The 22947-nt window shown below is 38.8% G+C and overlaps 1 protein-coding gene across 3 annotated transcripts in view; it reads left to right on the forward strand.

The window, feature by feature from the left end:
* Nucleotides 1–22947, forward strand: part of OXCT1 (3-oxoacid CoA-transferase 1) — an 80140-nt gene that overhangs the window by 45033 nt on the left and 12160 nt on the right. For all 3 annotated transcript variants that reach the window (XM_014964931.1, XM_014964933.1, XM_014964932.1), the window contains exons 11-14: nt 2368–2440; nt 3207–3282; nt 17301–17390; nt 21817–21897. In XM_014964931.1, coding sequence (XP_014820417.1) covers nt 2368–2440; nt 3207–3282; nt 17301–17390; nt 21817–21897 — 320 coding nt within the window. The remainder of the gene's footprint in view (nt 1–2367; nt 2441–3206; nt 3283–17300; nt 17391–21816; nt 21898–22947) is intronic.

Consider the following 22947-nt stretch of genomic DNA (forward strand, 5'->3'; position numbering starts at 1 on the left):
ACAGTGCACTGACATCAAACAAGCTTTTAATTTAATATCAGGTGCAGTCCAGCAATTGTTCACTGACTTGAGACATTTGCTACCTGGCTTGACTAATTGATGCCATTATCATACCGCTATATTATTGGCCCTGTTTCAGTATTATGTTTTAAACAAGCAGTTATTTAAGACCAACTTCTGATTTGAAATAAGAAATTCTAAGGAACTGAGTCCAGCATTTCACCAGTAGCTAGGTAACTGTTGTGATACACTGTATGAAGGACAATGTTAGAGGCACATGAGAGCCATGTTAATTTTGAATTAAAATTGAGCCGTTTTTTTGAAAAAAAAAATAATTACTGAAGGTGTCATTGGAAGGAAAAAAATATTTAGAATAAAAAAAAATACTATAAAATGTGAAATTCTATGCACACATATTAGAACTTAAATTCTAATATCGATGCATTAGAAATGAACATGTTAACAGAGTGATGATGGAAAAAAATATCCAAGAACTTGATAAATACTCTGAAAAATTGCTGTGCTTTTATGTGAATGTCAAGATGATCTTGAATTGTTGCTTATGGTTGATAAATATTTTTGAAGAGATAATCTTGCAGAGATGAAGATAAAGTAAAGAGGTTAGAATGCAACATGAAAATCAGATTATTCTGGTATTGGTTCTTCATCGTTAGGCACCTTCACATCTTCCTCTGAAGCTGCAGTAGGCAGGGCACAGGGTAGGTGAACCTCAGCTCTACCGCCAGAAGTACTATTGTTATCATTGTTGAAACACACAGAACCTGCTAAATCTGTCTGATGCTTGGTTGGATTAAAACCACTCTAGGTGCTTTCCAGCTAAATCTAAAGAAACATTAAGAAAATACAATGCAAATGGCAAAAGGAATAGGATTTAATTCTGTTTGCATTTATAAACCGGAATGGTACAGTATCAACCCCCAAAGTCTACATTTTCAAAATATACTCCCAGTGTGGGCTTTTGCAAGTTTTTTATCTGCACATGTAATTGTTTTTTTCTGAAATATAGGGGGTGAGGGCGTTGTCTTATTTTTTTGATGTCTCACGTGAAGTTTATCTTCTCTGTAATTGGAGGTAGACTTCTTCCTTGCAGCAGAAATATTTACAAGTCCTGACTTCCTGAGAGCATTTTCAAGAAGTGGGCAATACAATGCTCTGGGTACATTATTCTGTGATCCTCAGCCTCTTTCTTCTCAGCATTGCGTTCACTTACCGCTTTATCCCATGGCTCTCACTCCATGTTGCTGCTTGTAGGCCATGTCGTCTCTCCTGCTCCTGTGGGTGGGTGCCTGGCAGGGAAGGACAATTCAGGCAGCCTCAGTGGGTCTAGATGTTTGCGTGGTAAATTCTTGTGATCAGACTGAAAGGCTGATGGTATGACCTCAATTCTGTACTATTTTGTGTGTCAAAATTTAATTTCCATACAATATCTCAGCACATAATACAGATCAAGTGAACTCAATAAATTAAAACAGGTAACTTAGATTTCTATGTTAACTTTCCTGCAGTGCTTCCTTCCCTTTTCCCATCCTCTTAATTATTCTTATTGTCTCTTTTCCCCTGGAGACTGTTTAATGATGTCTCATTCTTCTTCCCCTTGTTGAAACACTAATGTTTTTTTCAAAATGTCATCTGGTATTAAAGTCTTTTTTTTTCTTTTTTTTTTTTCTTTTTTTTTTTCTTGTTAGTTTCCCATGCTTGGTTTATAATTTCATCTTCAGCTGTGTTTCTTATGCCTTTCCAGAGACACCCTGTTGCTTAGGCTGATTCAATGTGCTGCCAGGAGAGGAAAGGGGCAGATTCAAAATGAGACACTTTCATGTGTGCTCCGTGGCTTGTCCCAAGCACTGTGCACAGGACAGCACACAGAAGCACATTTTCTTGTGCACTTTAACAAAACGAGAGTAGACTAGATCTGTGATTTATTTTACTGTATTCTACATCATTATCACTCAAGACTGTTCAATGTGGTCTGCTTGCTCGTCTTGCAACCTCCATGTCTCCTGCAGATGCTCTTTCTCTGTTTCAAATGAGAGTTACCTCTCACTTTTTCTGTGGCTAGAGCAGAAAGCTGAAGTACACAGAGATTTCTCAGCCTCTAGTATGTTAGCCTCTGATGTCTTTCCTGGAACTGCTGGTGATCAAAGAGCGGGCAATCCTACCATTAAAAACTATAACAAACTGCTTCACAATTCATTATGATTGATGAGGTTTACGTGTGACATAGTAAGTGTAATCAGGTCCATAGTTGTACAGAATCCAAAGGAATTTGATTTAAAAAACCTTATTTCTTGGTTAATAGATGTGAGACAATATGTATATACATACTATAGCTTATTTCTTTTACAGGTAAGGAGACAGTCACCGTTCTTCCAGGTTCTTCCTATTTCTCTAGCGATGAATCATTTGCAATGATAAGAGGGTACGTAACAACACAAACCCTGATCTTTTGAAACGTGAAAAAAATAAACTGAGTCAGTGACTGAACTCATTAGTAATTCTTTGAAATGTGGTTAGCATTTAACAGCCTGTAAAATGATCATGGGCTTAATCAGGGATGGTTTACAGAGGATTAGGTCTAGCAATTGGAAGTAGAAAAAACACTGTACCAAATAGATACTGTAGTGATGTTCATGTCTACCACCACCTGGCCATATATAAACACATTTATGTTTTAACAACTACTTTTTGGTCATTTCCAAGTATCTAATCTGTACTTGCACTGTGTATACTCTCTTTGCTCAGCTTGCAACTGTGATCCTCATTCCACCTCCCTAATGGAAATTCACTGTCTGCACCTGTTTTTCATTTGTTTTTCGGGAAGGAGGTTGGATGCAAACAAACACTAAATCCTAATGGCTCCGAAAAGATAATGAGTGCATGTAAATATGTGAAGGAGTGCACTCAGAAGTACCAGTTCAGAGCTGATTGACTATGCATGCAATTAACCAAAACCAGACAAAAGTAATAATGTTTTTGAAGCTCAGTAGGCAGACAGAAAAATTTGCATTAGCAATACATCTAGAGGGGAAAAAAGCCCCCAGCCTCATGTGTGATAAAATGGTTGCTAACTCTGTGGTATGCCATGGTCTTTATATTGATGTAATGAGAATGTGAACGAAAGCTTGTTAAGATTTGTGGGGTGTTGCTTGAATGTGATATGCTAATTGCGCACTTTCTGTTGCCAGAGGCCATGTTGATCTGACAATGCTTGGAGCTATGCAGGTGTCCAAGTACGGTGACCTGGCCAACTGGATGATTCCTGTAAGTAGGTGTTTGTGCTACTGTCAGTGCACTGTATTTAGGATAATACAAATGTAGCTGAGGGTCAGACAAAGGAGAAAAGTTCTGAAGCAGACTGGCGGTTGTGAAGCTCAAAGCATTAAAATAGAGGATATGTGCATCTTTAAGGTTAACACGTTTTCTTGTGTACTGCTGGTACCAAGCAATCAATTATCAGGAGTCAGCCCTCTATAATGATGCTTATAGTAAGCGTTCTGAGAAGCTAAACATGATTTATGTAACACTTTTTCCTTCCTCTTCAGTCTGTGCCTTTCAAATGGCACATTTTTTGGCTGAGGACCAATGCTTTTTCTTGAGAGTGACAGCCCTTGTACCTGGAGCAAGAACTTGAAGGAAGGTGTAAAATAGCAGGTAGCTAATTATAAAATTATAAAAAAGGTCTGCATTGTTTTTCTCAGGGTTCCTGTCAAAGGATCACAGGATTGCCATTTTGAATACATCTAGAAGAAAGCAGTACTATTGCATTTACCCAAACAGTCCTACAGGTTTCAACCACAGAAATATAGGCTAATCCCAGTATTATTTAAGCAGCAGATGACATTAAGCCATTCTTTGAACAGAGTTTATGTTTTAACATTAAACAAAACATGTATCATTCCCCTGGTTTACAAGTTCGATATTTTCAACGGCTTTCAATATGGTACTTTCTGATACGGTGTGTGTCAGAGATGACTAGAAACAAATTTATTTTTAGCCTAGTTTAAGGTAATGAGGCATGTTTCTATCTAGAAGAGGAGGTAAATCTGTTAGAAAACAGTTTTCCTTAGATGTTCTCACAGCACAGCCTGGTTTTATGGTCACACAACTGAGAACAGACGGACTAGTGCTGGCTACATCTTTTCAATCTCTTACAAGCGCTCGCTTTTTCAAGACTGTTTCTACTTGCAGTGTTGTCCAGTTAATATTGTGAAAAACGGGATCTGAAAGTTAAAGCTGCTGCTAGTGCATCACTCTGGGATCCTGTGTGTGCTCTTCTATTGCTGTTTTATGTCTTTGAACTCTGTGTTTTAAACATAAACTGTTTGTCAGATGTACTATAAGAGTCCAAATATGACATGCATTAAGGTAACACTGGTTAGCTTTGCATTATCCAATTCCAATTTATTTTTTTGTCTTGAGTTTCAAGAACTTGTCCCTAGAATCCAAAATAATGAAGCCAGCCTCTATGGAGGAACCCCCCCACACTTTGAAACGTAGGGGATAAACCACCTTCCATTTTTAACCTTAGATTTGCTGTTTGAGCCATGGAAAATGTACGATAGTGTAAGTTTTAAAGGAGTTGAAACCTCAGGTAACTAACATTGGGATTCACCTGATTTATCCATGGCTCTGTATCTCAAAAGTATGATAAATCACCTGAAGACTATTTATATATTTTAAATAGCTAACTTAAAAAACCATACATTTAGTAAACTGTAGTTTTTTTCAGGTGATTACTTTCATTTATTTATGTTGATCTACACTGTCAGTCCGGTACTGCATGTGTATGTCACTGAGAAGCTAAGCAGGATGCCTTTTCCTTCATGTCAGTCTGAGAACTACTCTTTTCTTTACTGGATGAAGTAGCTCTGGTTTTGGGAAAGCACTTCCTTCATTAACTTATGGTGGCTGTGATGTCTTACACAAGTAGAAATTACTTGCTTACATAGTGACTTTTAAAAATTATTCTGAATTATTACATTCTCTGAAAATTTTGAAGATGGATTAGAATAAACATTTAGAGGCAAGTTGTCACAGTATAAACTCTTTTTTTTTTCCCAGAAATAATATTTAGAGGTTTTCTTACAGGCACAGTTCAAGATTATTTTAATCTATATATCTTTTTATTTCAATTGTTAGATAAATTCCTGGTTTTGTTTAGCTTGATTGCCTCAGGGTGACATTCTCTTTTGCAAAATGAAAGTCGTTGTATAAACGTGTCCCTAGACTATCCTTTATATTCAAGATTACTGAACTCAGGAGATTTTCGTCTTTGACAATCCTTTGGTCCTGAAAAAGCAGTGTTAATATTTTGTGCACCTAGTAAAGTCTTCTGTTTACTCAAGCTGTTTCTGAAAGGCCCATTAGAAAGCAGAAGGGGGTGGGTTGTAGGTAGGAAGAATTGCTTTGTTTGCATTTTCATTGCTTTTGTAAATTGAAGCAGCAAGAGAATTATTCTTCAAAATACCCAAGTGAACAAGTAATAAATAAAGTTTCCTGCTTTAGAGTATTCCTAGTAAACTAGTAAAAATGCACCTCTAGGGATAGCTCATGAAGCTGAAGTGCTTGAAAAAAGGCTCTCCTGAATCATCAGTGCATTGATTTTAATGGCAAAACATCCCAGTAATTTCAACTGACCCTATTGATATGTCAGGATATAAAATTTCATGCAGTTACATTTGTTATGAATCTAAAAGCTATTCACTAGATAGTTCTTGAAAAGCAATGTCATGAGCCAGAGCAATTTGCCACTTGTTTTTTTGCTTGGTTTCATTTTACTTGGGGTGGGGTTTTTTAATTTTGTCTTTTTAAAAACGCCCATTGTGCTATATTGCCAGTTTTATTTTTATTTTGACCTCTACTCCTACTGGCTTTTTCTAGGACTTTTCTACTGTGTTCCAGAGCCTTCTAGCAAGCACTGTTCAGGGTTATTATTCATTATAGTACTTGTAAATAGAGTTGCAGGACTTTTTCTTTTTAAATTAAAACTTGCAGTTAAAGTGTACGTGTATTGCCATTTTCTCATGCCAACTTTTGTTGTTTCTCATAGTTCTGTCTTTTTTGTGTTTGACAAAATTAATCACTCCTAAGAAGCATTTTCTAAGCTTGATAAACTACATATATTTCATACAACAAAATGTGTTTTGATGTTGTTTTAAGTATTGAATCAAAAAATTAAATTTTAGTCAGGGTATATACTTAGAGAAAGAGGTGAAAATCTAACTTTTGCTGTATTTAGGTAAACTTCAAAATCAAGATATTTTCCCAAAGTGTTTAGTTGACTGTCCAGAGCTTTTTTGATTCCTATTAGGACCAGTTTCTAAAGTTATGTCATAATTGGAGTCTATTGGTATTATTTTTCTGGTATTTTCAACTTGGTAGTAACATCTGTATTTAAGTAAAACATTTAATAATCTAAACTTCTTCTCAAAACTCAACTTTAGCTTTTGTCCTAGACTTAGACTGAACTAAAGCACAGCATTCAGAGATGCTGCAGGCACAAATAATACTTACAGTACCAAGCAATGTTTTCAGGGACTAAGTAATATTCACTTTTCCAGTAGTTCTGTGCATGTTATGCTTTATTTCAGGGTACTTTTTGCCACAGAGAAGTTAAACTCATTTTTCTGATGATGGTGAAATTCTTTCACTGATGGTTTTTGTGACTTGACTGTCAAAAGATGAAGCCAGCATTTTGCATTAAAAACCAGATTCATTTGCAAACACAGTTCTTGAAACATTGAAGCTTAGATTGTAGTCTGTTTTTCTCAAAACTGTGCAGACTTACATATTCCTTCCTTCAATGCTTTATGTTCTCTAGAAGATGCTGATTTTAGTTTTACATCCACATCAAGGACATTATTTTCCATAGCTGGAATTGCTTATTTTGTTTCTGAAGATGCCTCTTCATTCTGTTCAGCCCCAAATTTATGAATAACAGGTATGATTTCAAAACAGAATAATATAAAATACAACTTCGGGTAGCGTTTATTTGTCTTTTTGTTACTTTTGAGATGTACCTTTCTACTAGCATACACCACACGGGTCCCTGTGCCTTTTTGCTATCCTCATTTACCCCTCTTACTAACCTTTGACTATCTGCAAATTTATTTTTCAGTGAGACTATATTTACTTTTAAGTAAATATGCCTGATGACACTCCATAAATCCAGCCAGGAGCCTTTACAATCAACAATCGTTTCCCGTTGGTTACTTTGTTTTGAGATACGTTGGTCAGATGATTCTTGATCCGCTTTACTGATGAGATATTACTATTCCACAGTACAGATTTTTAAAATGGGATTAACCAGCATGTAGGTATTGAGATCTTCCTGCTTTTCCTGTAAATAAGACCATGTGTTACCATCTTTCATGTCAAGTTGAATTATGAGCGAGATGCGTCTTTTTTCAGTCACAAGTTTTTGTGGGGTGATAGAAAGATTGACTTTGCTGAAAGCTCATAGTGTAAGAAAACCTTAAGCTGTATTTTATTGTAAAATTTTTCACTTGGCTTTGTGTTTAGGTTTGGCTTAAGTATTTCTTACATGCTGTAACTTTTGGGTTCTTGGATTGGTGGTATTCACCACTTTCAAAGGCAAGTAATAACTCTGAATTTCGTGTTTTGTGTAAGTACCATTGTGGTGCTATCCTTTCTGTCCCACAAGAGCTTGATGACACTTGAGGTGTAATGTGTGCATGTGTGTATTTATTTGCACTTGTTAGGAACTGAGCTAAGGAAGGCTCATTGCAACAATTGCAACACTTTCTTCGCTCTCACCTGCTAATTTCTAATGGAGAGGAAAATCCTGTGAGTAAAGGAAGAAGAGGGTGAGAATATTTTAAGCACGTGCTGTAAGCAGTGCTGTTTACTTAGGCAGAAGTTGCTTCTTTAACACCGTCAGTTACTGATAGTTTTACTCCATTAAGCACCACTAGTTAATGGCTTTTTGTCTTCCTCCCTTTGGTATTTCTTCAACTAATAAGAGGGTTTCCAGTGAGGGAGAGGAGAAGGAGGTGGCAAATTTGTGAAGAGCACCTGGAAACACAGTGCAGCTGGGAGAAGGTGGCCAAGAGAGCTGGAAGTGAAACGCTTGGGAAACAGCCATGGAGTAGGGCAGACAGGCCAGAGCAAATGGGAGTCCATGGCTGCTGACAGCTACTGGATGGAGCCACGTTTCATTTTGTGAGTGAAAGACGTGGTGTCTGACCTATCTGTGTCTCTCAGGCTACTGGCAGAAATTGCTGCTATTAGAGTTTCACTGCATCTATGGAACAGCAGCACAAGCTTGCACTGTCACAGTAGTCCAGGCTCCTGTGACAGTTTTAATTGTCTCACTTCGGACTTTAAATGTTGTTTAATCTCCGTGCCTGTATTTGCTTTGTTTGTGGTTCCTTTCTACTGGTGACTTTTTGAGACTCTCAGAATAGGAGCATTTTATTAAACAGTTCCTGCTGCCCTTCTGGTGGCTACACCTTACAAGGAAGTACTGTTTTATTTTCTACGGCCTTCCTAATGGAAGGTACTTGACTCTGGTTGTCATCGAGACATGTATCAGAGGCTTGGTATAAGTCAAACCAAATCACCAGAACTTCTGGTATATTCCTCTGTGACACCAGGGCCTCTGTCATCTTAATATGCGTTTTTGAACATCACTTAGCCATTAAACAGCACTGGCAATATAACTGCTGGTATGGCTGACATGCTGTACCACCAGAAAAAAACATTAAACCAGTGGTGGAGGAGCCTTGCAGCTGAAAGTTGATGAATCTGCAAGACCAAATGTATTAAATGTGAGACATCACATTTCAGTAGGCAGAGACTTATTTCAGGTGAAAAGTAAAACTATGAAGTGCGTCATTAGTGACAGGGTAGCATACTCAGGAGGACCACAAGGAGGTCTTGAGGTTATGCAGTGAGAAAATGAGAAGGGCCAAAGCTGAACTGGAACTTAATTTGGCTACTGCCGAAGAAGACAATAAAAAATGTTTCTAGAAATACATTACAACAAAAGGAGAGCTAAGGAGTGTCTCTATCCTCTGATGGATGCGGGGGTGGGAGAAACATACTGACAAAGGCTGAGGAAAAGGCTGAGGTACTTCATGCCTTCTTTGCCTCAGTTCTTAGTAGTTAGACCTGTTGTTCTTGGTGTACCCAACCCCCTGGGCTGGAAGACAGAATGAACCCCCCATAATTCAAAGGGAAATGATTAGCAACCTGCTGCAACACTTAGACACACACAGGTCTATGAGGCTGGGTAAGATCCACCCAGTGGCACTGAGGGAGCTGTGGAAGTGCTCAACAAGACCCTTCCCATCATTTACCTTGCTCACTGGGGAGGTCCCAGTGGAATGGATATTAGCACATGTGATGCCCATCTACAGGAAAGGCTGGAAGGAGGATCTGGGTAACTACAGCCTGTCAGTCTGACCTCGGTGCTGGGGAAGGTTATGGAGCAGACCATCTTGAGTGCCACCATGCGGCATGTGCAGGACAACCAGGTGATCAGCCCCAGTCAGCATGGGTTTATGAAAGGCAGGTCCTGCTTGACTAACCTGATCCCCCTCTGTGACAAAGTGACCTGCTTAGTGGATGAGGGACAGACTGTGGATGTTGTCTACCTGGACGTCAGTGAAGCCTTTGACACTGTTTCCCACAGCATTCTTCTACAGAAACTGGCTGCTCATGGCTTGGACAGGAGTACTCTTTGCTGGGTTAAAAACTGGCTGGATGGCTAGGCCCAGAGAGTGGGGGTGAATGGAGTTAAATCCAGTTGGTGGCCAGTCAGAAGTGGTGTTCCCCAGGGCTCGGTTTTGCAACCAGTTCTGTTTAATATCTTTATCAATGATCTGGACAAGGGGATCGAGTGCACCCTCAGTTAGTTTGCAGATGACACTAATTTGGGTGGAAGTGTGGATCTACTCGAGGGTAGAAAGGCTCTACAAAGGGATCTGGACAGGCTGATTCGAGGGGCCAACTGTATGTGATTCAGTAAGGCCAAGTGTTGGGTCCTGCACTTGGGTCACAACAACCCCATGCAGCGGTTTTGCAACCAGTTCTGTTTAATATCTTTATCAATGATCTGGACAAGGGGATCGAGTGCACCCTCAGTTAGTTTGCAGATGACACTAATTTGGGTGGAAGTGTGGATCTACTCGAGGGTAGAAAGGCTCTACAAAGGGATCTGGACAGGCTGATTCGAGGGGCCAACTGTATGTGATTCAGTAAGGCCAAGTGTTGGGTCCTGCACTTGGGTCACAACAACCCCATGCAGCGCTACAGCCTTGGGGAAGAGTGGATGGAAATCTGCCTGGCAAAAAAAGACCTGGGGGTGTTGATTGACAGCCAGCTGAATATGGGCCAGCAGTGTGCCCAGGTGGCCAAGAAAGCCGACAGCATCCTGGCCTGTATCAGAAACAGTATGCCCAGCAGGACAAAGGAAGTGATTGTCCCCCTGTACTAGGCACTGGTGAGTCGCACCTCGAATACTACATTCAGTTTTGGGCCCCTCACTACAAGAAAGACATTGAGGTGCTGGAGTGTGTCCAAAGAGGAACAACAAAGCTGGTGAAGGGTCTAGGGAATAAGTGTTTTGAGGAGCTGTGGTTGTTCAGTCTGGAGAAAAGGAGGCTGAGGGAAGACCTTATTGCTCTCTACAACTACCTGGAAGGAGGTTGTAGAGAGGTCAGTGTCGGTCTCTTCTCCCAAGTAACAGGTGATAGGACAAGAGGAAATGGCCTCAAGTGATACCAGGGGAGGCTTAGATTGGATATTAGGAAAAATTTCTTCACTGAAAGGGTTGTCAGTCATTGGACCAGGCTGCCCAGGGAAGTGCTAGAGTCACTGCCCCTGGAGGTATTTAGAAGGCATGTAGATGTGGTGCTGAGGGACATGGTTTAGTGGTGGTTTTGACAGTGTTAACGTTAATGGTTGGACTTGATGATCATCAAGGTCTTTTCCAACCTAAATGATTTTGTGATTCTATGATTCTACAATTCAGTATTAAGACTGAGGTACTCAGCATCTTTGCCTTGGACTTTAAAGGCATGGCCTCTTCTGGTAGAATTTTGCAGAGGATGGCTAGTACCCACCGTAGAAATGGGATGAGGACTGATTAAGAAAAATGGGCATGTGTAAGTCCACAAGGGCAGACAAGATGCATCCAAAGGGGCCAAGAAAGCTGATGGTGTCCTAAAACCATCATACTCAAAGCCTGGTGGCCAGCAGTTCAGTTAATAAGTAGCAGCCTCAGAGGTGGTACTGGGACTGATATTATTTAATGTCTCTTTTCCCTACAAACAATATAAACCAAATACAATTCTGAGCAAGAAAATTAACTCTAGCTTTGTATATTCTAGCTGGAGTATAAAATTTTTATTTTGATAGCTAAGGTAATGCAATTAGGAGGCTGAGGAAGAGGATGATGTAATTTGCGCAGGATGATGCAGTTTGGATAAATAAAACTGGATCATTCTTGGAAAAAATAAATAAGCAATCCTTGAGTTTTAGAAGCAGCAGCCTTAATTTTGAATGCTCTGACTTGGAGTAGCCAAACCTAAAGGATTAAAGCCTTAATAATGAAATAAATTGAAAGAAAATGATACAAAAATTTTAAGCTTTATCAAAGATTATCTGAAAGGAAGACATAAGGAAACCCAATTAAAGTTTAGTAATAAAACTTTTAATTTACCATCTGTAGAGGTCAGTATAACCTAAAGTGTTAGGAATATGATTTTATAAGTTATTGGTAGTTTTCCTACAGGCCTTCAAAGCACATCTTTTTGCACAGTTTGACCATGAGGTGAACTGCATGTTCAGTGGCAAAGACATTCTTAAATGAAATTAAACTGGCATAGGCCAGCTGAGTATGTGACTGTGGGAGGGATTTGGGGGTTTGGGTTTTTTTTTTTTATGTGTTATTTGTGAGAGCAGAGAGCTCCACAGCAAGAGCTTTTCTGACTTGAAATTACAGTTCTTAATGATGGGAGAAAGGACACATATCCCTGAATGCCTGAGAGCAGTGTAGTCTTCTCCAAGGAGCCCTGCTGCTACAAATTAGCTAAATTCTGTATGAATAAAAAATATACAGGTTAATTATGTTCGATGACTGGGTTTCTCTTACTACTAATGTGAAGTTGGCTGATATCTAGGGCATGACTGAGTAGGGCTTTTAGAGCAGTAGCTGAACAAAGGAGAAGTACAGGATCTGCAGTTACGTAGAGTCTCCTTGGAAGTCTGCATTTCAATGGGATATTATTTTAATACGAACAGATACTATATTTTTGTGGACACATCTTGGAATGAAGCCTACAGGATTATATCAGCTTGCTGCTTCTCTGCCAACAAACACGTGCCTGGAAGCCCTGCAGAGCCCTTGCAGCAAGCACATAATTAGCACCATAGGAAGAGCCCTGGACCCTCAAAGGAGAAAGGGAGAGTATTGTGTTAGCTTTACTTTTTTCACCCTTTTCAGGGATTTTTCTACCTATTTTGTTTGTGTTTATTTCTCTTCAGATTGCATGGAAGGAATCTAGGAGTTCACTGTTGGTGTTTTATTCATGCTCTCTTAAATTTTCAATGTGGGAAGTGGCAGCTAAGCATTAAGCACAAGTATAATGAGTGCAACTGAAGAAATTCTGCCTGTCTTAAAAATACATGCATATGTCTAAAGACTCCTGATCTGTGGGTTAGTGGTAACAATTATGACTGCAGTACAGAACCATCACTTTCAAGTGAGACTAGTGTTATGTTGGCAGTAATATTTAATTATTGCATGCTATGCTGTGTGTTTTGGAAACAGTATGCAAAGGTCCCACTACACTGAAATAACACTGTTCCCTGTAAAGCGAATCATTTTCAATGAAACATGTCACAGAGTGTTTTGAGTTGCTCCTGAGTTTCAGTTTCTCAATGTATTCATTTGAATTTCATTCAGTCATTTGAATCTGTTGCCAACAGTTATTTCAAGTCAGTTTTATGGGAGAACAAAAGAATAAAATTTGACTCAACTTTCTTTGCATGCATTTCATGTGGCTTAAATTTTCTGGTTATGGAAAGTAACAATATAAATATAGTTAGTACACATATTTGTGTATGCTACCTTTTAGGGAAGAGTTATTAATAAATTTTTGCCAAGAAGTGTCAGTCACTCAAGAACTTATGTTCCATTCTTTCGAAAATTATACTTAGTTTTTAATGTTGCCTTTCATAATGTGTGTGTTAGGAGATGCCTGGTTAGCATTCTTGAAAATCAGGTCACTTTCTGTAGGGCTAAGCCATACAACTATATCTTCATTTTGGACATCCTTTAAAATATATCTTCACCTTCTTGTGCATGTAGAACGCACTCAGCTTTGTTGCATCCAGCCAGCATTAACTCTTTGTTGTGTTGCTGCATTATCAACTCTACTCATTCAAAAATCCCATTAATGATTTCCCAGTGTTTCTTGGTAATGTTTATTTAGTCATTTTCTCAGAGTAAAATCTAATTTAGCTGTCATAGTTGACAATATAATTGCAATAATTCTATAATTGTGCCATATAAGGACATAAAGTCAGTGGAAAATAGGACAAGGAAGTATATTTCAAAATACTTGAACTTCACCTTTATCCATCTTTTTTGTTACATTCTTCAACCAGGCTTTTGCACTGAAGAAACGGAAAGTGAAATCTGGGAGACTTGTGCCATATATTTTAGAATCAACTATAAACATACCTTTCCTTTAAACACTGGACCAAACTGTTAGCAATGGGCAAAGGATTGTCATCTACGTTTTTGTGTAGTTAGAGTAGATTTATGCATATGTACTTTTTTAATAATACCTTCTGATTGGTATCTTTTTTGTACAAAGCTAAGGTCTGTGCTAATATGCACCCCTCCGAAGAAAAAAACTCCAAACCAACACATACCTTGACTGTCTTGCACACCTTTGCTCACAAGCTTCTGCTGGAATGCCACCAAGTGACCAAAACAACAGAGATGTTTCTGTTTTGGAATTACTACTAGGCTAAATTATGTTCTCAGGCTCTATAATGTTACTCAAATGGTGTTCCAATATGAATATATCAAATGAGAAACTCTGTACCCTTCTTTCATCTTAAAGATGCCCCATCACCACAATAACAAAATCATTCTTTTTGTTAGGCATTATATGAAATTTCATAATTTTTGTGGGTGTTTATGGCTGTGAAGAAGCAGAAGAGCTGAATATCCTAATTAAAAAATAAAATAAAATAAAATTCATCAGGTCTGTGAATGTCCACCTCTTGCATCCCGAGATTATTTGGACTGAGACTTAGCGAGGACTGCTGATGAAGCAGAACAGGAAAAGCAGAATTCCTCTCTGCAATATGGACCTTTTATGGAAATTGCGAAGCTACAAGGAAACTATTGGCTTTTTTCTGTCATCTGCCTAGCCCTCTGTATAAATATTACCAACATTGGACCTCCCAGGAAGCACATGGCTATCTCAAAAAGCTTTTCTTCTTGCTTCAAGCTCTTGCTGATGAAGTGGGCGCTATAAAAGTGCCTCAAATTACCAGTGTTCTGCCACTGAACTAAATCTTTCGTTCTGGTTTCTTAAGCTAGCAGCAGCAGTGTAATTGGGAACTAACGAAAATAATCTTAAATATATAAATGGTGGGGGGGACGGGACGGGGTGAGGCATTCAGGTTCTTTTAATGAATTGTTTAAAACAGTTGAGCTTTGTACAGGTTATTACATTACACATAAATGCCTTATCAAGTAACCAAGAGTGAACAGTTTTACTTTCTGTAGTTTGCCCAGTTCATTCAAAAATAAATAAAAACTAGCATTTTATTGAAGTGAAAGGTATAGTTCCCGCTTCAGCTGGTCTCCAGCACTGTAAACTCAATTCAGTTTTTTTCCACAGCAGAGGTGGCTGTTGCAAATGGTCTTCAGGAGGTGCAAATGTTTATAATAGACAGACTGCAGTTTACATGCAAAGTATTCAAATAAAACACTCTGAAATGTCAGATGCAATTAAATATGCTATTAAAATTTAAAAGAAACAGAAATGGCTTGTTGCTTATAAATGTGCACTGTTTATAAATCTCAAAACTGTTTTGTTCTGTGTGCTTATCCCAGGCAAAAAGGAACAAAAAGTCTTTTGGGAATCACTTTTTAGACTCAAGCATTTTAATTCAAATTTAGGATGCATCTGTCCCCTATGCTGGTACAGTGTGGGGGAAAGTGCAAGTTGTGGGAGTTTTGTAGATGCACTGAGAGCAATGTAAGGCTCCTAGGCTTTGGATATTCCTCAAAACAAAAGCATGTAATTACTTGGCTAGTTAACGCTTAATTGATTTTCTTTACGAGGCACCTTTCAGGAATGTTTACCTAAAGAGGAGGAGCAAACGTAGCAGTTTAAAGGCCCTTAAGTCCTTTTCAACTTAACTTGAATTTTCCTGCCTCTGCGTACCACACAAAGGGATGAAGTCTCTTCTCTCAGTCCCGTATGACAACTTCTCCAGCAGTAGATTTGTGTTGTCCTTCATTGGCACTTACTTCTTCAGATATTTCCTAGTTGTTGTAGGTCTTTACTAGTTAGTAGAACTAAAAGGCTGGAAAATGAACTAACAGCATGGTCAGGACAGGTATATCGATAGCTAAGTCCTCAATGCAAACATCTTCTGAGTTATTGGGGTGATTATCCATCATCTTCAGCTACTCTGTGTTACCTTGTCAGTGAGCCTTCAGCAGGCAGGTGAGAGCTCACTGCAGTCTCTGTAGGAGCTCTGTGTTTCCAGGTAGGATGGAGAATGGTCTGGGCAGTACCAGAAAGTTAAGGACAGAGGTGAATCCTCTGATCACTTTCAGGTTTACATTTGCAAGTAGTAATGTCAGTTAACATCATTAATATTAAATATTAATCTGACCTGAGAAATCCAAAGGGGTTGTTTATAGATATGGAAAGATGTGATTTATTTGTCACTGTGCGAACAGTTACAAAATACGATTTTTTTTTGAGGGGGAGGGGGTTGTATATTCCATTCATTATGATCAAGAGGCCATAATGATCAAGAGACCAGTAAGTTGCTGGGCTGGCAGCTTAATGAAACAAGAATTTTCCATATGTTTTAGGTCATGGACCATAAGTACTGATGCTAGTAAGGTACTGAATCACATAGCTAATGAAAAGGATAAGAGAAAAGCTTTATGCTGGGAAGTTTTCTGGTCATTTAGCCATGTGCTTTTAGGTTTTACATATAAAACAGCATCTGTTGTATTATTTTCCATAATTTATTGTAATTACAGCTAATAGCCAGTCAAAAGAGAGCAAATACAAAACACTTGTGACAGAAATTAATTTATTTTAACCTGTAAAAGTCTTTGCCTCGTGTTTCCTACTAACCTCCCCTATCATGCAGGTGCCTTGTGGTTCCACTCCCCTTTCTGCCCTCCTCAGCAGCTCTTGAGTGGCATATGAGGTTGTTGCCTTGTTTAGTTTCTGGGGTTTAGTGCTTGTTGTCCAAAAATGACTACGCTGCTCATACTGATAGAGCTTTGTACTTATGGTCATTTCCTGTCAGAAGTTTGCCCAGTCTGGACCTCTTACCTTCCAAGATCAGATGTTTTGTGTTTACAGTGGTGGAAGCAGGCAGGGATTGAATGCTGTAACATTGTAGAAAGTAAAAATAGAGGCATCTAAACACCAAGCTGTAATACAGGTGCAATTCTGACACTCTTGAATGAGGCAGAGGCAGAAAGCATTGCTTGGTTTGAGGGACAAACAGAAGCAAACACTAATCCACATTTATTTATTTGCCGGTATTCTGAAATGTCATCCACAAACATCTGGAATAGAACAAAAAGGTCGGTTTGTGCTGATACAGTGATAGGAGCCATGGGTTTCTAAACTGGCAGGTGGAGAGTGCTCAGATGTTCTTGTTGCTACATTTCATAAGCAAAGATTTGTTTTGAGGATTTAATGACATTTCTATCAACAGGAGAATGAACACTTTGCTTTTCTAATGTCAGAACCATTGGAACTAAATTCATTGCTCCTCAGTATCAGGGCTTCCATTAAGCCAATGGCATTACTCAGATTTCAGTTACACCCCAGGGCACCAGCCATGGCAGTAGATCCTTATTCTACTCATCATTCGTTTCCTATTTGCATCATATAGAACCTAGAATGAGGCAGCTGTTGTCTCTCTGGTGAAGCTCTACTAGTGTTTGAATACAGTGGTGGTGAAATAGGCTTTCTCTGCAGGATTTACATTGTAAAAATGTGACATTTCCATTAAAAATTTAATTTTAGGGCAAGATGGTGAAAGGAATGGGGGGTGCCATGGACCTGGTATCCAGCGCGCAGACCAAAGTGGTTGTCACCATGGAGCACTCAGCCAAGGTAATGCTTTGCTTCTTCTTTCTAAATAAGTGTTTTGTGCTGTACCAAAAAAGGAAGAAGGGAAAAAAAAACCAACAAAAAAAAGACATCTTACATTCATTCTTCTAATTCATGAGGATTTGACAGTTTTGCTGTTAGCTATGGAGGTGCAACAGGGCTAGGTTAGTAAGGTTCCTTTCCTCTTGTACGTGAATCATTCATCATGGAAAAAAATGAAGTATTAACTTGATGTTTAAAAGATGCACACAGTTTTTAGTTACTGCATGCAAATTTAGTGAGTGGCAATTGCCAGAGCTACAGTAGATGCTACCCCAGAGGTTTTACTCTTTGCCTCAGAATAATTTGAAAACTGAGGTTCCCCATGGTTAAATACTTGTTATGATGGAAAGATATTTACCTTTGAAGTTGCCAGTCAAATTGGTAGTGACAGCTTAATAGAATAGATCTTTTTGGCATGATGAGATGCAGGCTGCCTCACATCATTATGTGATAGAAGTTAATCTAGAGATTAATTTACGGCACTTCTTTGTGGGGTAGGTTTTGTAGATATAAACAGTCATCTCCCACAGAATGTCATAGGAAACTGGGACTGTCCAAACGATGAGAAAAATGTACTGGAGGACAAAAATTTCTGTTTTCAAGGAACTATACCAAATGTTAGGAATTCTGCAACCTGAAAAAGTGGAAACACAAATGGGTTCACTGTTACAAACAGTCCAGGCATAGACTTACTTATTTTGGCATGTACACGTAACTTGGGCTCTTACGTACATGGGATGCCTGGTGTGCACTTCTAAAAGAGCCAGTTACAGGCTTGCATAAATATTTCTTCTGCTTTTGTGTGAAGGCACTGCAAAACTATACTATGTTTGTTCCTCTTACCTAGCCTCTTTCTGAGGTTTTCATACTGCTTCTTTGTGTTTGTATGAAAGTAAAGATGATGAAATATGGAAATCTAATGATTGGAAATTAAAAGCTTCTGTTACGGTTTTCAGGTGCTTCTCTTTTTTTTTTTTTTCTTTTTTTTTCTTTTTTTAATATGCAAAACAAATGTAGCACCTCTAAGACCACTTCTCAAAGTCAGAAGCTTTTTTTTGGTGTGACTGCTTCTTACAGCACTGACTTTATATTCACGGCTCTTTAATTCTTTACACCAAAGATTTTCTCACAAACTTATTCCATCTGCATCTCTGCATCAGAGGAGCAATCTTTCATCCTGCCCAGTATGTTACTGAGTGAAAGAAATATCTGCGTGTACTGTGGCAGTCTGCTGTCACTGCTGGGTTTTTAATATAGGGACATTTTTGTCACCTTATTTTCCAAATAAATAATAAGAAACCTATCATTAGTTGCCAAAGCAACAGCAGTCAAGATTTGATGGATGGAAATACAGTGGAAGGCTATGGGATACACACAGCACTTTCAATGGACTTGTTCAAAAGTTGCTATAGGTAGTTCTTGCAGTCAGTTTTGTCTGATTCGTGATCTTGTGAAGGATCTTTTAATCCTTTTCAAGTGTTTTTGTGTAGTACTAATGGTCAGTACACATGATGCAGTTTTTAAATATAACAATAGGCTGAGTCCTTGCAGTGCAGGCAAAATATAATTTACATGTAATTATCAGGGTGAAACTAGTATCTGTCTTAACACTCAAAAAATACTCAAATAATTTTCCTCTGTTTAAATTCTGATATGCAGTATATTACAAAGAAAACTAAATACACTGTGCCTCAAATTATTTCAATTTTTAATTACTTAAATTTTTACATGTAATGAAAACTAAAAGGTACAGAAGAAAGATGACAGAAGATGAAACGGGTTTTGTAGAAGACTCTTCAGCTTAAGAAACTATTGGGAAAGGTAACATAGAAATACTCAATATAATAAGCATGGAGAAGATGGATGCAGAATGGCACCTTATAAAAGGAGTAGGGGTAGCCAACTGAAATTAGGAACCAGCATGTTTAAAATAACAAGAAACATTTTTCACAGCCAGCTAATGAACAGCTGATCAGCAGGATGATGCAGGAGCTCAGAGAATTAAGTCTGTATGAAGGGGGCTGAGGTTAAGGTCATCAGTGGCAATTAAAAGCATTGCCCAGAAGCAGTCTGTAGCTCGGGATGTCTATACATTGAAGCATGCCAGGAAAGCATCTCTGTGAAAGGGGGGCCTCGATTTTTGCTCCATGGGCTTAGGCCCCACTACGAGACACTTCGCAAATGGCCCTTAAGTGTCCTTCTTTGTAATATTTCTTAATGTATTTTTCGCTAAGCTACTTTTTTGTTTATAACCATGAAGAAAAATAATAGAATGTAAGGTTGTTGTTTAATCTCTAAACAGTCACTGTGCACCGGCGCCTAGTCTGCTAAATACTGTCTGAGAGAAATAAACTTCAAGTTTTTATCCCCATACCATCGTTGACATTATTGGCTGGTAATTGTTCCATGTTACGAAATGAGTTGCTACACCATTCAGAAAAGCAGAATGGAGACTAGATTTAAGTACTTTCTCTGGATGTGATTGAAACATGGAACACAGAATTGAAAACTCATTTCCATCATAGCGAATAGTTTGGTTTTAATGTGTTGTGGAAGATTAAAGACATTTTTGTTCTTCAACGACAGAGTTTTTTACTTAAAGCAGACTGAAACACCTTAAAGTTTTATGTATCTACACAACAGTCTTGTCCTTCATCTGAATAAATCCCATGTAGATTCAGAGGGTAAAAATTTATGAAGTTCCATTTGGATTCCTATTCTGATAGTGCCCTGATGGATGTCTTCAGAAAGTTGCCTTTAATGCTAACCGGTAACACAATAATCTTCAGCTAAAGTGTTAAGAGGCTGGAATGCATCAGTTCTCAGGGTCACAGGAGCCATTCAAGCTGTCATCTCTGCAAGTCCATGTGTTTCAATCTCAGTTGGGTACCAAGAAGAGACACTTCATATGACTGAGAAGTATACCTGATATGCTACTGAAGATATTACTAATAGCACACATTAATCTTGGCTGTTAGGCAAAGTGCACAGGAAGGTCCTTGAGATGGACAAGATACAAGTAGATCAATTGCAAATAACACTGTTGCAAGTCATTATTTTCATTAAGAGTGAGTGAGTTTCATCAGAGTAGTTGCCTTGATACCAAATGTCAATTTTGCTGGTATAATTAGAATTCTAACGAAGAAATAGTTCTTCACAGAAAAAGATAAATTCAAAAGCACATGGATTGCTCATTTTGTTATCGCTCAGGAGTCAAACTGTCTGAGAAGTGGTTCCTGAGTTCATATTAAGCCTTAAGACAAACTGATGATTGTAAATTTAAAAGGTACTGCATTTAGATGGTTAAATGAGACATTAATACTCTGAGAGTTTTGAAATGTGTAACTGAAAATTGATAATTAAACAAAAAATAAAAGCATGTAATAATGGGAGAAATGTGCACTTAATGCTACCTCTGTAAAACGCCTACAAATACTGACTAAAAATGTAGCAATCTATCTCTTTTGTCCATTTAGAGCTCTTGCACCCTACATTCATTTAGCAGGATCTAAAGCCATTTGTGAACTCCTATTAAAAAAAAAGAAAGAAAAAAAAAGAAAGAAAAAAGAAGAGGGGAAAAATAAAAAGGACACACTACCCAAACCTTACCTGCCCAGCTTCATGTCAGAAGCTATGGCTTCACATTAGGTAATACTTTTCCAAGGATTTAGAGTAGCTGGCAGAAGAGGTAGAGTAGCTCCAGAAAAGGAAGTGCCTTAAAGTAAATTCTGTTTTCTATGTATACATTCTTTTCTATATTGGCATGCTGATCTGTTCTAAAACAGAAGTAATGTAACTCCTGTGTAGTGCTTGAAGATGATCATATTGCACTCATCTTTTAGTCTGTTTTGGGGCTTTCCTGGAGAGATGGAAGGAATGGGAATTCAATGTGGTTAAAAAAGCTGGATTTATTATTTTCAGAGCATATATCCAGAGCCCTGGGGATTTGAAATGCCAGTCTGTATGGCTGATCCTGCACATACAGTTTGTTATAAAGTGTAAGACACAGAAATGTTGTACCTGCAATGTCTTTCCCTAGTTTTTGTCCTTTACATGTCATCAGTGAGGTCCCATGAAAACTCTTATCCTCACACTGCATCTGGAAAGGCAAATTATTAAGCAGACTTCTAACCTCAGGAGCCCACTCAGTAGTACAGTGAGGTTCTTTCCACTCATCTCCCTATATGTGGGATTTAAGTAATAACTGTCCCAAATTACCGAAGACGTAATCCGCAACAGAAGTGAATTCGAAGAGTGTTCTGAGTACAGTGAATGTATCAGTAGCACTGAACAGGCTACCGCTGTGATTTTCATGTACGTATTTGAATTCTGAGTAAGCTTCATTGTTTTTGAAAATTAATGTTTGTCTGTTTATTGTTAAACACAGGGCAACGTCCATAAAATCTTGGAAAAGTGCAATCTACCACTTACTGGGAAACAATGTGTAAACCGCATCATTACAGAGAAGGTAAAGTACTTTTCTTGAATCCTTGTCAATGCTTTCCTCCTCTATTCCTAAGCAGGAACACTCAGTAAAGTAGTAAAGCTTAGTAAAAATGAAAAATGTATTCAGTATCTGTTGCCAGTGAAAGGCAAAGATTACCCTGGGGTTCAATTCCAGAGGTCTGGGGGCTCTTTTTTCCCTTTAAAGCTTTCACCATTGACATCTAGCATACTGGATTGTACGTTTAGGCACCTTAGGAACAAAGATGCTGTGCTTGAGGAGTATGCAAAGTGTCTATCTCCTTATTTTTCCCAAAGTATTCCTGAAAATCCTGTAATCACAGCTCGTTTTTTTCCCAGCAGAGGAACACCTGCGTAGCACGTATGTGTCGAACAGTTGGCATCTTCCTTGGTGCATGCTAGAGACTCTTTCAGAGAGACACGACATGTGGCAGTATCAGGGCTTTTCTTTTGTCCTTACTTGATTCCATTTCATAGAATCATAGAATCATACAATGCTTTGGGTTGGAAGGGACCTTAAAGATCATCTAGTTCCAACCCCCCTGCCATGGGCAGGGACACCTCCCACTAGACCAGGTTGCTCAAAGCCCCATCCAGCCTGGCCAGTGATGGGGCATCCACAACCTCCCTGGGCAACCTGTTCCAGTGCCTCACCACCCACACTGTAAAGAATTTCTTTCTAATATCTAATCTAAATCTCCCAGTTTAAAACCATTACCCCTTGTCCTATCACTACACTTCCAGACAAAGAGTCCCTCTCCAGCTCTCCTGTAGGCTCCCTTCAGATATTGAAAGGCCACTATAAGGTCTCCCTGGAGCCTTCTCTTCTCCAGGCTGAACAATCCCAGCTCTCTCAGCCTGTCTTCATAGGAGAGGTGCTCCATCCCTCTGATCATCCTCGTGGCCCTCCGCTGGACCCGTTCCAGCAGATCCATGTCATTTTTGTGTTGAGGACTCCAAAGCTGGACACAGTACTCCAGGTGGGGTCTCACGAGTGCAGAGTAGAGAGGCAGAATCACCTGCCGGGACCTGCTGGCCACGCTTCTCTTGATGC

This window comes from Calidris pugnax, unplaced genomic scaffold, assembly GCF_001431845.1.
Source record: "Calidris pugnax isolate Ruff unplaced genomic scaffold, ASM143184v1 scaffold273, whole genome shotgun sequence".
NCBI classification, from domain to species: Eukaryota; Metazoa; Chordata; class Aves; order Charadriiformes; family Scolopacidae; genus Calidris; species Calidris pugnax.